Below are 15027 nucleotides of genomic sequence, written 5' to 3' on the forward strand. Positions count from 1 at the left end.
CATGTGAGAAGCGTGCGCTCTACCGCTGAGACACAATCCCAGCCCATCCCTAATCTTTTTTGAAAACAGGGTCTCACTAAGTTGCCAAAGCTGGTCTGGAACTTGAGATCCTCCTACCCCAGCTTCCAGAGTTTCTGGGATTAAGGCGCATGCCACCCGCGCCTGTAAAACATGTCAATCATTCGTTTATTCAACAAGAGTTTACTGCGGGACGCTCCACGCAGGTAATTTCAGCGGCTCCGGAAGGTGGGACAGATCGCGAGTTCAAAACCAGCCTCAGCAACTTAGTGAGGCCCTAAGCAACTCAGTGAGACCCTGTCTCTTAAAAAAGAGGGGGGCAGGGGGGCTGGGGATGTGGTTCAGTGATTAAATGCCCCTAGGTTCAATCCCCGGTACCAAAAAAAAAAAAAAAAAAAAAGAGAGAGAGAGAGAGTTTTTTGTAGGGCGCTGTGTGAGACTGTTTGAGCAACAATAGTAGGGCGCTTGCCTCACATGCCTGAGGCACTGAGTTCGATGCTCAACACCACATAAAATAAGTAAGTACAATAAATAGATAAAATAAAGGCATTATGTCCATCTACAACTTAAAAAAAAAAAAGTAAAAATAAAGGGCTGTGGATGTGGTTCAGTAGTAGAGCACTCCTGAGTTTAATAACGGCAAATAAAGCCTGGGAAGCAGAACACCAGATGATTTGGAATCAGCCTCTTTAGAAACACATCAAGCACCTGACAGGGGCTTGGCCCACCTGTCTTTAAATAATTCCTACAATTCCGAGAGAGGAAAATATTTCCCTCCTTTTTAGGTGCGCTGTTCCACCACTGAAGAGCTCTACCCCAAGGAACCTTGCCTTCGAGTGTTTTGACTGGACCTCGAGGCATTCCACTTGACCCCTCTCCTAATTCTTGAATAATCTGCATATGGCCCAACTTGTCTCTGGGAGTTTGGGGGACCGAGATGGGAGAAGCTCTGCCACTACCTGACAGAGATCTAGTATATCGCCGGAAGCCTCAATGTCAGTGTCCGTAAAACAAGGATGCAACCGTAAGTAGATCTAACATGGTTTTGCGAAAGAACAAAATGAGATAAAGGATAAAGAAAAAAAACTCTGTAAATTGTAAAGCGCTATTTGTTTCTTCTAATAATTTTTAAACGTCAGACCACACATATTCATAGCGGCTATAATCTAACACGCCCACTAACTTGCAGTCTCAGAGTACGTATGTCAGAGTGTCGGCACCTAATACAGGACGTGGAGCCTGCTTGGGGGGCCCCTAGGGTCCAGATAAACTTTACCACCCAGGACCGGTCCCGGGACCCTCTCTGCCGGAGCTTACCTGAACCACTTTAGTGAACTCCTCATAAACCCGCTTTTTAAGGTGCGCCGCCATGGCTGCCCCCGAGCCCTTTCGGCCTCCGTACACAACGACGTAGGCGGGATAGAATAAGCGGAAACCCTTCTCCCGGAAGGAACCCGCCGCGATCCCACAAGGCCGCGGGGTTTCAGGAAAGAGGACTCTTCTTGCCGCTCCGCTGCCGCCCGGCTCTGCTCGCAGATTTAGCTAGCTGCTTTGACTCTACCGGTGGAGGAACGAAAAGGAGAGCTCTGCATGGAGGAGGCGGAGCTTCCGGAGGGAGAAAGGAAAAGAAGGAGGTTAAAAGGAAGAGGCGGGACGAGCCTCAGCTAGAGAGAAAACCTGGAGCTGCTTCAGTGCCATAATCTCAGAATTAAGGAAAGATGCTGAGATGTTTGAACCTTGAGGGTCGTTTTAGTTCAAACTGTGCTCCACGCCTACCCTACCCTGAGGTGCCTTTTCCTGCTCCCTCCCTCTTTTACTGCCAATCTAGCCCAGGAAACTTCACTGGTTCCCAGAATGGCTGAATTTGACCGCCCGACCTCATAAGAAATAAGCAAATAATTTTAATTATATGCAGTTTGATCAAACTAGGGATAAGCAGCTATATTGATTATACCCCATCCTACAGAAGCTGTTAAAATTTATAGAAACAAAAGTCAGTTTGTGCTAGACAGGACTTGTCAAGGGGCAGTTACTGTTCTCAGTTTCCTTGGAATCCCCCAGGCCAGGGGAATGGACAAACCTTCAGCCTTTACTCTCAGTGTGAGAAAATGGAGGATGCAGAAAAAGTTAAGGAAGTTGTCCTTAATGTCAATCTGTTTCAACTCCAGATATCCAAGTTACCCATCTTTTAAGGAATCAATATCTCGTCTGAGAGCTGGGGTACAGGATCAAGCAACAAAGTTTCAGAGTCAGGCACTGGCATTTGAACAAGTGGCTTCAACCATAAGTGTGTTTAAAATGCCTAAATTGAGCTGGGCACAGTGGCCCATGCCTGTAATCCCAGCGGCTCAGGAGGCTGTGACAGGAGGATCACAAGTTCAAAGCCAGCCTCAGCAATTTAGTGAGGCCCTAAGCAACTTAGGAAGACTCTGTCTCAAAAAATAAAAAGGGAATGGGGATGTGGCTCAGTGGTTAAGCACGCTTGAGTTTAATTCCTGGTATTTAAAAAAAAAAAAAAGTTAATATGGTTCACTTGAATAAAAATGGGAGGCTGGAAGGTACAGAAGACTCCAAATGCATGAAAGATGTCTACCCTCAGAGTCCTCCAACCTAATTTGAAAAACAACAAAATTTATTGTTTCAAGATAACCTAAGTGTGTTGGATAAAAGACTGGTTCAGACCTAAATTTCTTCAGGGTGTGTCAGAAGAGATTATTTTACAGCCAGTTTTGGTGGTACACGTGATCTGTAATCCCAACTACTGGAGGAGGCAGGAGGATTGCAAAGTCAAAGCCAATCTAGGCAATTTAGAATATGTCTCAAAAGGGCTGGGGATGTGGCTCAAGCGGTAGTGCGCTCGCCTGGCATGTGGGCGGCCCAGGTTCGATCCTCAGCACCACATACAAACAAAGATTGTATCCGCCAAAAACTAAAAAAAAAAAAAAAAAAAGTATGTCTCAAAAATAAAATGAAAAAGGTACTGGGGTGTAGCTTGGTGGTAGAGCACTGCCTAGCATGTGTGAGGTCCAGGGCTCAGTCTCCAGCATCATTTACAAATATAAATACACGCCCCATATCTATTTCTCAGATCTGACATTACTAGTCACCAATCGTCCACTCTTGAACTAGCTAGGTCTCTGGCAAACTAGGAATGGGCCTGGGTTTTTAGTCCTTAAGGATCACCTTGCAAAGGGGGAAAAAAAAAAAAAAAAGGCACAGCAGGAAAAGGTAGAGAAGGATGGAGGAAATAAGTAGAAAATGTTTTAAAAGTAGCAAAGGAGTATCCTAGAATAACAGTGTAAACCTGAAAATGTGATGTGATGCAGTCCTATGAACTAGGGTGTCTTATAAATATTGTTTTTTCTTTGGATTGTAATGGCAACTATGTTTCAAATTCAATTTTAAGTTTTCATCTTCTAATTTTCGTTGTTGTACGGAGGATTGAATCCAGGGGGTGCTACCACTGAGCCAGATCCCCAACACTTTTTTTTGGTGGGGGAGAGGGAGTACTGGGGATTGAATTTAGAGGCACTATACCACTGAGCCACCATCTCCAGCCCTATTTTGTATTTTGTTTAGAGACAGGGTCTCACTGAGTTGCTTAGTACCTCACTAAATTGCTGAGGCTGGCTTTGAACTCACCATCCTCCTGCCTCTCCTCCCCAGCCACTGGGATTACAGGCATGTGCCACCACCCCTGACACTTTTTATTTTTTATTTTTAGTTAGGTCTATACACTGATCTGCGCCATACAGTAATTTCTACTCCTCGATCAAATTGGTGATTAGGACAAGGCCATGACTTTAAATTAGACGATTGATCCCTCAGTGTGGGGTAGATCAGTAAATTGTCCTTCGTCTTAAATTAATGAAACTCTATAATAGTAGTTTTCAATCTGAACTGTACAATGGAATTATCTGAAGGAACTTTGAAACACATTCTTACCTGGGCTCTGCCTCTAGAAATTCTGATTTATTTCTAGGGTTCCCTGAGTATGGCCTGGACATTGGAGAATTTGAACTCTCTCCAGGTGATCCTGAAGGACAACCCAAATTGAGAACTGCTGCTCTAATTCTGAGCAATCATTAAGGGATTGGTAAACTTCTCAAGAAAAACAACTTATGAGGTCTTACCAGAGTTGGAAGAGACTTGTATTATCATTTGAGACTGAGAGAGTCAAGCAATAGGATGAGCCAAAAAAAAGGGGTTCCCCTACCATGGAGACTGGACTTTTTTCTCAAGAATAATACATTAAAAAATACTTGGTACAATGGTACATACCTACAGTCCAAGCCACTTGGGAAGCTGAAGCAGAGAATCCCTTGAGCCTAGGAGTTTTAGGCCAGTCTGGGCAACATAGAGAGATCCTGCTTCAAATACATGGACAATAACCATAAAAAAATAAAAAAGTGGGTACTTGACATGGACACACCCATAATCCCAGCTACTCAGGAGGCCAAGGAAGGAAGATTGCAAGCCAATCTGGGAAACTTAGTTTTGTCGTGGAGTGGAATGGAACAGAGGAGAATGGAATGGAGGGATGACATGTAAATCAGTGGTAGAGCTCTTGCATAGCATTTGGGATGCCCTGTGTCCAACCCCCAGTACCACAAGACAAAAAGAAAACTTGAGTCAGGTGTGGTGGCACAGACCTGTAATCCCAGCGGTTTGGGAGGCTGAGGAAGGAGGATAGCAAGTTCAAGTTCAAAGCCAGCCTCAGCAATTTAGCAAGGTGCCAACAACTCGGTGAAAACGTGCCTCTAAATAAAATACAAAATAGGGCTGTGGATGTAGCTCAGTGCCTCTGAGTTCAACCCATGGTACAAAAAAAAAAAAAAAAAAAAAGAAAGAAAGAAAACTTGGTTACACAAGCAATCCAACAACCCCAAACCTGGAGTTTCCAAAGGAATGGGCTAAATCACCTTTGTAGGTTGTAAATATTAGAGAGAATTGCTCAGCCTTTTGAAGAATTGCAAGGTACAGAAAATTTTAAGTGTTCCCAAGAAGTCAGGCTCCAAACCTGACAGAAGCTTTTGGATTTTGTTTGAAATATATGACAGAGGCACTACAGCAGGTAAAGGTATCATGAAAGGAAGAAATAAAATATTTTGGGGGCTGGGTATGTGGCTCAAGCGGTAGCACACACGCCTGGCATGCGTGCGGCCCGGGTTCGATCCTCAGCACCACATACAAACAAAGATGTTGTGTCCGCCAAAAACTAAAAATTAAATATTAAAAAAATTCTCTCTCTCTTTAAAAAAAAATATATTTTTGTGTAAGAGCTGGATATAGACATTTTTGGTCCCATAAGGGGGCAAAGCCAGACATCTCTGGGCACATATAGTCTCTCTTGAGTGGACTCCTGGATCTGTCCCAACAGAACAACCATTCCAAAGGAAAAAGAAACAAATTGAAGGTGAGCTGGGGAGGCAGTAGGGTGAAGAATTCATCTCAATTTGCTTGGGACCTTCTGATTTTGGGTTATGGAGTCCTGTGCCTCAGGAAACCTTTCAGTCCTGAAGAGTTTGCCAAATTACAAGTCAAGGGTGGGGGCCATGTGTCTCAGAACTGAACTTGAAAGATAAATGTCCAGATTACCTTCCTTAAAATTTAGTACTGTCTTAGGTTGAGAAGCAGAAGCAGAACATAAACTCTTTTACAAGTGGTTTATTGAAGAATTAGTGCTCTTAGAAAGGGAGTAGGAGCAATGTAGACAAGCTAAACAAGAATGTGCTTCCAAGTAAGACTGACCCCAGCCTGATCTCACAAGAAACTCTGCAACAGAAACTTGAAGAAAATTGAAGCTCAGCACGGAAACAATTTAGAAGGCTGAGGCAAGAGGATCACAAATTCAAGGTCAGCCTTGGCAACTTAGAAAGACCCTATCTCAAAAAGGAATGATACAACTCAGTAGGGTAGGGTTCCCCCAGGTTCAATCCCCAGTACTGGGGAAATTTTTTTCCTTATGTAAGTCAGGGGCCAGTCTTTTATACTTTTGTCTGAGAGGTGGAAGTTGTTTTCTTTTTCTTGAGGTACTGGGAATTGAACCCAGGGTTGTTCTACCAAGCTACATCTCCAGCCTTTTATTTGTTTATTTTGAGACAGTTTTACTAAGGTATTAGGTGGGCCTCAAACTTACAATCCTCCTGCCTCAGCCTCCTGAATAGCTGGGATCATAGGTGTGCACCACAGCACCCAGCTTTTTTACCAGAATGTCTCAAAATTAAGAGTGATTGGAACCACTCAGAGGGAGCTGGGGATGTAGCTCAGTAGTAGATCACTTGCCTAGCACACCCAAGGTCCTGGACTCAATCCCTAGTACCACATATACAAACAGAATCATCCAGAGGGCCTGGTAAACTAGGATGCTAGGCTGATGCTCAGAGATTCTAACTCAGTATGTCTGAAGTGGAGCCTGAGAATGTATATTTCTAACAAGTTCCCAAAGAATGCAGATATCATACTTTGAAAAATACTGTTCTAGAGAAGAGGACAGCTATGGGGCTTCCACAAACACATACAGCTACTGGTGAAGGCAATCTGGGAAGCATCTACTACAGGTACTAACGAGATTTTCCTCAGGAAGGCATGTTCCAGGTATGGATGAACTAGGGCATCACTTGAGGATGGGAAGATTACATCTTTAGGTCAAACTATCTAGATTCATGATGTCCTGTATTTTCCTTTTGTCATCCTGCATCTCCCGCAAAGCACTGTTGAAACATTCCTGTTTATCTTAGTCTTGTTATTGTACATTAAGGGGCTGGCAAGTACATGAAGCTTTGAAGAGGGAACAGCTGGAATCTTCTAGGCAAGTGTACAAGGGTGAGGTGCAAGGAGTGGAAAGTTGAGAAAAGGTATGTATAAATATTTGGGGGCAAGGCCCTAAGCTAAACTTGGAAATTGTTTGATGTTTATATGTTAAATAAAAGGAAGATGGCTTTTGATGACAACTTTTTAATTTCGTGAGCCCCACCAGAGCCCATAACACAGTCCCAGACTCTGGGGATCACCACCAGGTGAAGGTGAATATATGGAAGCAATCAGTGACCTTGGCCCGGTGTGCATGATCCAGGTAGTAGCTCCCACAGGACACCTGGTAGCCCTGGGCCTTAATGTCCATCTCCACACAGTACAGAAGGTCCTTGATTTCTGGGCCTACCTTCCAGGGCCCAAACTTGACAACTGGCATCTTTCTGGCCTCCAGAGAATGCAGGGGCTGGGCACACCTTGTGGCTTCCTCCTCAGTGCGCATCACACACACGACCACACTTGACTGGCGTACTGCCACGGCCTCTGCCCTTGCCAGACGCAGCAGGAGCTCTAGATTCTCACTGTAGCCAGGCACTCGCAGCAAGAACTGCTTCCGCGCCACCTGCTCACCAAAAATCTGGGGCGTGTCCTCCAAGAGCTTGACCAAAGGCTGGATTTCATAGAATTGAGCCTCACGGTATACCTCAGGGATGTGCTGTGTAGGCACCTGCCCACTGCGTAGGTAGTCCAGAATGGCCCCAAAATAGGTGCCAGGGCGATCGATGAAGAAGCGGCCCTCTGCGTCAGTGCAGGCCTTGGTTGAGCTACAAAACATCTCTGTCAGCTTTGAGCCTGGGAGTTTTCTCAGAGTCCCCATGGTGGTGGTGTAGATCTGGCCTCCGATATTCAACTCTACAACGGTGGATACCTGGGGGCAAAAGCGGCAGGGTGAACCAACAGCACCATCTCCAGAAAGCTCATGATTTCAATAACCTAATACAGAACAACCTTTGTCGTTAGGTATTGGAAGTTCCACCATACTGAAAGGAATTATATTTATACTGTGTAGCTCCAGAGGGTGGATATTTTAAGGAGAAAAAAAAGACTTCAGATACAAGAATGCCTATTCAAGCCTTTTATTTTTATATATATATATATATATATATTTTTTTTTTTTTTTTTTTTTTTAAGTACTGGGGATTAAACCCAGGGGCATTTTACCCTGAGCTACATCCCCAGCTCTTTTTATTTTTTATTTAAGGAAGCATCTCATTAAGTTGCTCAGGGCCTTGCTAAATTGCTGAGGCTGGTGTCAGACTTGGATCCTCCTGCCTTATCTTCAGAGTCATTGAAATTACAGGCACATGCCCCCACATCCAGTTTCAAGCATTTTAACTTCTTTAGATCAGTGAAAACTGCTGTGGAAGTCCCAGTGATAATATTTCCAAAGTATGTGGCCTTTGGCAAGCCTTTTCTCCTCCCTGGGTCTGTTTCCTTATCTATAAGACAAGAATATGCCATTTTTTATGGTACTGTAATAGAACCCAGTGCCTGCCATGAATGCTAGGCAAGCACTCTACCACTGAGCTACATTCTTAGTCCTGAGAACATTCAGGTCAGGAGTTCCCAACCTGGGATGCTCAGATCTATAAAGCAATTTAAATTAAAGAAAGTAAAGGGATGGACATGGTGATGCACACTTGTCATCCCAGCTACTCAAGAGGCTAGGTAGGAGGATCACAAATTTGAGGCCAACCTGAGCACCTCAATATAAAAAATAAAAAGGACTAGTGGTGTATCTCAGTGGTATCATGCAGCTGGGTTCAATCCCTAGTGTTGGGGGGAAAAAAAGAAAGAAAGAAAGAAGGAAGGAAGGAAGGAAGGAAGGAAAGAAAGGAAGGAAGGAAGGAAGGAAAAGGTGGGAGTGGGTGATGATCCCCCATCTCATTCCACCATCTTTCCTGCCCCCATGCACCCTCACATTTCAGAAAATTTTAAAGAACTAGTATTCATTCAGAAGTACTTCATGGATACTTACTATGTACTCACATCCTGTGCTAGGAATTGAAGACAAAAATTATTTTTGTGTGTATATGTGTAGTTCTAGAGACTTAACCCAGGAGACCACTGAGCTACATCCCAACCCTTTTTATTTTTTATTTTAAGACAAGTTCTTGCTAAGTTGCCCAGGCTGGCCTTGAACTTATGGTACTCCTGCCTCCTAACCCACTGGAATTACAAATGCCACCATACACTGAAAGGACAAAAAATATTTTATCATCAGAAGTTCTGATTAGCAGTTGACAGATCTTTGATTAATTTTAAAAATAGAATCTGTGGGCTGGAGATCTAAGTTGATGGTATAGCACTTGCCTAATGTGTGCAAAGCCCTGGGTTCCCTCCCTAATACTGGGGAAAAAAGAAAAAAGAAGAATTTGTTTTGATGGATGTTTTTCAAAATATGAGCCTGTGGGGCTTAAATAGGACTGGTCAGCACTAGATACAGTGGATGTAAAACTGCTTTATAAATTATAAATGTGCAAGGGTAAATTAAGTTAAGATGTCCAGTGGAATTTTTAAAAACCTCTCTGTACCAGACCCTGGGCTGAGCACGAAGGATGCATGTGAGTCTGCTTGGAGATGCCCTCAGCTAGTAGGAAGAGGGACATGGAACCAGACTGGGAGTTGTGTTGCATTTGAGGAAACTTTGGGTGTTTCTAAGGGATTTCTAAAGGATGTGATGGCTTAAGGCCCAGGGTTTTAGCCCTAGCACTGCAAACAAACAGAAAACTATATAATTGTTAGTACACATGAAGTGATACACCAGTTGTTACTTTTACAAACTAGCTTCCTAAACAACTTTTGTTATTTAAAATTCACTCATTCAATAAAATATGTATGTGACTACTTTGTACTTTGTGCCAGGTACCTGGGAACCAGTGATGAATAAGCAGGACATGGTCCCAGCCTTCACATTCTAGAAACTGCAATTTTATTGTTTTTGTTTTTGTGTTGCTGTTGTTGTTTAGGGGTTTTGGGCACTTAACTACTAAACCATGTCCCCAACCCTTTTTATTCTTTATTTTGAGACAGGGTCTCATTAAGTTGCTGAGGCTAGCCTCAAACTTGTGATATTCCTGCCTCAGCCTCCTGAGTTACTGGGATTACAGGAGTGCACAACCACACCCAGTTTGTACAGTGTTTTAAATGCTTTGTCTAATTCAATCATAACCACACTGCTATTAGAATGTATTAAATCCCTATTTTACAGATGAAGAAACTAAAGCTGAAGGAGGTAAAGTAAGCTGTTTAAGATCAACCAACTACTAAGAGATGATTTGAACTCGGGTCTGCTGTACTCCAAACTCACCTCCATTCTTCATCTCCTACTGATTCATTGATTTGACAAAATATGTGGAAGACCTATTGTTTGCAAGCCTTGTGCTAGGCAAATGATTAAGACACAGCCCCTGCCCTCAAAGAGCTCGCAGGGGAGAGAGAGAAACAGATGGCTTACACATGTAGGTGCTGAGAGGAAGACTCAAAGGTAGGAGGTGTCAACTTTTTGTGTTGAAGGTTTTGATTTCCTAAGGGATGTGATGGCTGCTGCTGCCATCTGCGTAATGTTAAAGGGAAGGCTGGATTCCAGACCTGGAGACTTTACAACTCATTGCAGGGTCAGGGATGGAGAAAGGGCTCAGGATTGTCCTTCAGTCTGATTTAGGTGCTACCTCATTCTCAACTGGCCTGTAGACTCTACCTCTAAGATTAAAGTTGTATACTGAAATTAAGAGGGCCAAACACAATCAAACTGCTGGAAAGCACTGAGTTGCCATGGCAACAGCTCCTACCAGGGAACAGTTGTGCTACTAGATGGGAAAAGGCAGAGGAGAGAATGCATCTTGTCAGCAGCTGTCAATACAGCTGAGAGAAATAAGCCTAGGATCTATGACTACTCCTTTCTCCCATAAACTTCAAGGGCCTTGGCAGGGCTGTTTGTTAACCCTGAGGTCACCTCTGAGAAGCAGGCAGTTAAATGTGAATTCGCAGACTTTACCCCGTGAATGAACCAATGTGTTCTCATTATTCCTGTTATCACTGAAAGCTTGCGGGTCTTTTCTTTCTTTGAGTGTATATGTGTTGTGCTGGGGACTGAACCCAGGAATGCTTTACCACTGGAGCTACATTCCCTAGTCGTTTATTTTGGGATAGAGTCTCACTTAGTTGCTGAGGATCTCCCTGAGTTGCTTGCAATCCTCCTGCCTCAGCATCCTGAGTTGCTTAGATTATTGGTCTGCTCCATCATGCCTGATTCACAGGTCTCTTAAAGGTCCTCATATCACAGGCAAGGAAAAGTCAGAGATGAGACTCATAATTAGGAAGTGACAAAGTAGAGCTGGTGCTGGCCATGAGGATATAGGGATGAATTAGACCCAGCCCACATCCAGTTCAAGCTATAGGGTCTCTACACATCTTACCTATTCCTTCAAACATTCATACATTTCGTTAGATCAGTCTCAGATGAATGAAAGAAGGGATATCTTCCCAAAATGTCCCCCAAGCCCTTCAAGATCTCTCACCAATCCACAACCCTGAACTTTCCCACTTCTCTACTCAGTTATCTGAGCCCTAGGTAATCTTGCATTCTGCTCCCACCCCTCAATTTTCCCACACACCTAATCAATCACCAGATCCTAGTAATTCTATTTGCCTGGTAAGTTCCATGAACCCCTGGACTCCCCCAGATCCATTCTCCATTCTGAAATCAGAGTCCCTTTTCTGAAGTGCAAAACCGATGTTGTCACTCTCTGCTCCCCACCCCCCCCCACCAGGGATTGAACCTGGAGGTACTTAACCACTGAGCCACATCCCCAGCCCTTTAAATTTTTTGTTTGTTTTGAGACAGGGTCTGCTAAATTGCCAAGGCTGGCTTTGGAACCTGTGATCTTCCTGCTTCAGCCTTCCAAGCCTCTGGGAGTCACTGGAATTACAAACATGAGCCACCTCACCCAGACACTCCCTGCTTTAAACATTTGAGTGATTTGTAATCCCAGCAGCTCTAGAGGCTGAAGCAGCAGGATTGCAAGTTCAAAGCCAGCCTCTTGCAATTTAGCAAGACCCTAAGCAACTTAACAAGAAAACATCTCAAAATAAAAAACATAAAGGATTGTGGCTATAGCTCAGTGGTAAAGTGACCCTAGGTTCAATTCCCAGTACCCACTCTCGTTCCAAAAAAAAAAAAAAAACACTTGAGTGACTTTTCATTCTCTGCAGATAAACTCTTGGATTCCTTAACCATGCTTAAAAGTCTCCTGGGGCGGGAATGGGGGCGGGGCTGGGGTTGTGGCTCAGTGGTACAGCACTTGCCTAGCATGTGTGAGGCACTGGTGAGGTGCTGGGTTCAATCCCTGGCACCACATAAAAATAAAAAACAAATAAAATAAGGGTATTATGTCCATCTACAACTATAAGAAAAAAAAGATATTGTGTCTACACACAACTAAACAAATATATTTTTTTAATGACATTTTTAAAAAGTCTCTTTGCAACATGTCAACTGCTTGGCCTTTAGTAATCCAAGAATAAAACCACCTGCTTGTTCTCCTTCAGGACTTCAATCACTTGCCTCTTCCCCTCCCCTCACTGAGTTCTCATCTTTCAAGTTGTTCCCCCAGGAATCCTTCTAATAGGGTTGTCTCAGGATCCCACAGGACTGAGTACTTCCATTGTTACAGCCGTTTCCTTCTTGTAATACCCTGTTTATTCATCTGGATCCCCCATTACCCTGTGTCCCTAAGGAAGAGACTCCTAATTCATCAGTATGTCACATGCTACAAGGCTCAGCACACCAGGGATATTCGATAAATGTCTGTTGGATTGATTCACAGGAGCACCTGATATTCTGATAAAGGCCAAATCTTGCCCTACCTGGAATCATTCTCAGTGCTGGCTCCATAAATTGCCCGCCTTTGCCCAGGAATTTGTTATTTATTGAGTACCTAGGCAACGAGCACTGAGCACCCTGAGTACACAACATCTAGAGCACACAGATAATGAGCTAGTGACTCTATCAACAGCTAACACCAACAACACTGTCATCACTCTATGGGAAAGACCCGTACTCTTCCCCACTGCTAATCCCCTTTCTTTTCCTGCAATATTCAGGACGGCACTTAAGCCAGGAGAAAATTAGAATTTTTTGCTTTTGTAGTGCACAGGGGCTTTTTTAAAAAAAATAAAATAAACACACACACACACATATATATATATATATATATATATATATATACACTTAGTTGTAGATGAACACAATACCTTTTATTATTTATTTTTTTATGTGGTGCTGAGGATTGAACCCAGTGCCTCACATGTGCTGGGCAAGGACTCTACCACTGAGCCACAACCCCAGCCCTACTGGGACTTTTTAGCAGGTCCCATAGTGTAATGGTTAGCACTCTGGACTTTGAATCCTACAGGGGCTTTTTTTTTTTTTTTTTCCAATACTCTTTCCAAACTCCCTCTCCCAATTCCTGGGGACAAATAAGCAAGCAGGGGTATAACAGTGATCCCTTGCCTTCTGAATAAAGCCCTAATTGCTCAAAGGCTTTTTTGTTTTTTAATGTTTTTTTTCTCTCTTCTCCCCTCTCCCCCTCCCTAACAAGATTAGGGAGACAGTGATATCCTAACTAGGAGATATCCCCTAGTTAATTACCCTTGAACACTCCCACTACTGGAAGAGATACCTGCTGAGGATCTGGGAAGTGAATATTAGGGTACCCTGGGACCCCTATCAGAGCACACCTGGAATGTAACACTTGAAGTGTTTCTTTAAACACTCTCACCCCCCATACCTTCCCACCCTCACCCCCCCCCACACACACACACACCCTGATCCAGAGAGTCACAGCTTTGGGGACAGGAGTCCCCTGAGTTTCTCCTTTGCTAGCAAAGCACTAAACCTTCTTTTCCCTTTTTCTCAAACGTGTCCTCATTATTAAATTGGCATTGGGGACAAGGACCAAGCTTTTCGTTACAGGGGGACTCAAGATCCAGGCAGAGGGCAGACAAAGGCAGGCTGGAAATGGCAGGGGAATCCCATGGGATTCCCTTGGGCTGGTTGAATAGACTCCCCCATCTGGGGCAGGGGAAAGGGAGAGAGAATAAGAACAGAGCACTACACCAGAGCCAGGGGAATGGGGATGGGGGTCCCGGGGGACACGCCACACACAGAGTGGAACCAAAACAAAGGACACAAAAATCAAGTGGAGAGGGAGGGCGGCGAAGCGGTGCGGTAGTGCACGCCGGTAATCCCAGCGCCTACAGAGGCCGAGGCTGCAGGATGGCAAGTTCCAGGACAGCCTCAGCAACTGAAGCGAGACCTTGTCTCAGAATAAAATATAAAGAGCTAGAGCTGGAGCTCAGGGGTAGAGTGCTTGCCCAGCATGTGCAAGGCCCTGGGTTCAATCTCCAGCGGAGGAAACGAAAAGGAAGGAAGGAAAAGAAAAAGCGCAAAGAGGAGAGTCTGCACAGAGCTAAATAGGGACCAAGGCGCGAAAGCAGAACCAGCAAAGCAGGAGGGACAGCCACCGAGGACAAAGGAGAGAGCCCAGCCCAAGGCAGAGGGAGACAACGCCACTAGAAACGGGAGACAGACGGGGAAAAAAAAAAAAGCGAAGGAAAACCCAGGTGGCGGGAGAGAGCCAGAGCGGAAAGGAGAGGGAATATAGCAGCCCCAGCCCACCCGTCCGCCCAGCGAAGCCACGCACTCACGGTGGGCGGGCTGGGCCGCATATTCTGGGGCGTCGAGGTCAAACTCATAAGGGCTCGGTAGACAGTTAGCACTAGGAACCCCAGCAGCATGCAAATAACTCTGGCGGGCGGAAATGCACCCAGCTACCTGCGGCTGGGCGGGCCTGGGCTGGGCGAGGCCGCGATGAGACCCTAGGCTAGGCACCGCCCCTTCCCGGGCCTGGAGTTTCGCAGCGAAGTGGAGATGGCCAAGGGAATTGATTCTGACAACCAGGGACTGACTGACAACTCCCTACAATGATAACTGGTGAAAGATCATCAATTCCCATTTTACAGATGAGAAAAGTGAGGCTCTAGGATGTAGGATGGGAGGTGTGGACTACTTTTCCACCTCCGAGCAGCTGCTAGGATTGCAAAGCATGACCAATTTTGAAAAGATATAGGACTGATATTTTCATTGTTAAATCATAACCTATAAGCAGGGGAGAGCATAACTCCCCTTCCTCA

The 15027-nt window shown here is 44.5% G+C and overlaps 2 protein-coding genes across 2 annotated transcripts in view; both read right to left on the reverse strand.

The window, feature by feature from the left end:
* Ints4 (integrator complex subunit 4) overlaps positions 1 to 1584 on the reverse strand; it is a 102757-nt gene extending 101173 nt beyond the window's left edge. Inside the window, exon 1 of the mRNA XM_046442059.2 lies at positions 1336 to 1584. Within this exon, the coding sequence (XP_046298015.1) occupies positions 1336 to 1389 (54 nt within the window). The 5' untranslated portion in view covers positions 1390 to 1584. The remainder of the gene's footprint in view (positions 1 to 1335) is intronic.
* A 4086-nt stretch (positions 1585 to 5670) lies between these two features.
* Kctd14 (potassium channel tetramerization domain containing 14) lies at positions 5671 to 14670 on the reverse strand. The gene is made up of 2 exons (XM_046442164.2): positions 14542 to 14670; positions 5671 to 7699 (listed from the first exon to the last, which is right to left on the reverse strand). Exons 1-2 carry the CDS (start codon positions 14629 to 14631, stop codon positions 7028 to 7030), a joined length of 762 nt encoding a protein of 253 aa, XP_046298120.1. The 5' UTR covers positions 14632 to 14670; the 3' UTR covers positions 5671 to 7027.
* Positions 14671 to 15027: the final 357 nt, after the last annotated feature.

Source organism: Marmota monax, unplaced genomic scaffold (assembly GCF_021218885.2).
Source record: "Marmota monax isolate L192 unplaced genomic scaffold, Marmota_monax_Labrador192_F-V1.1 WCK01_AAM20220418_F8-fsc00068, whole genome shotgun sequence".
NCBI classification, from domain to species: Eukaryota; Metazoa; Chordata; class Mammalia; order Rodentia; family Sciuridae; genus Marmota; species Marmota monax.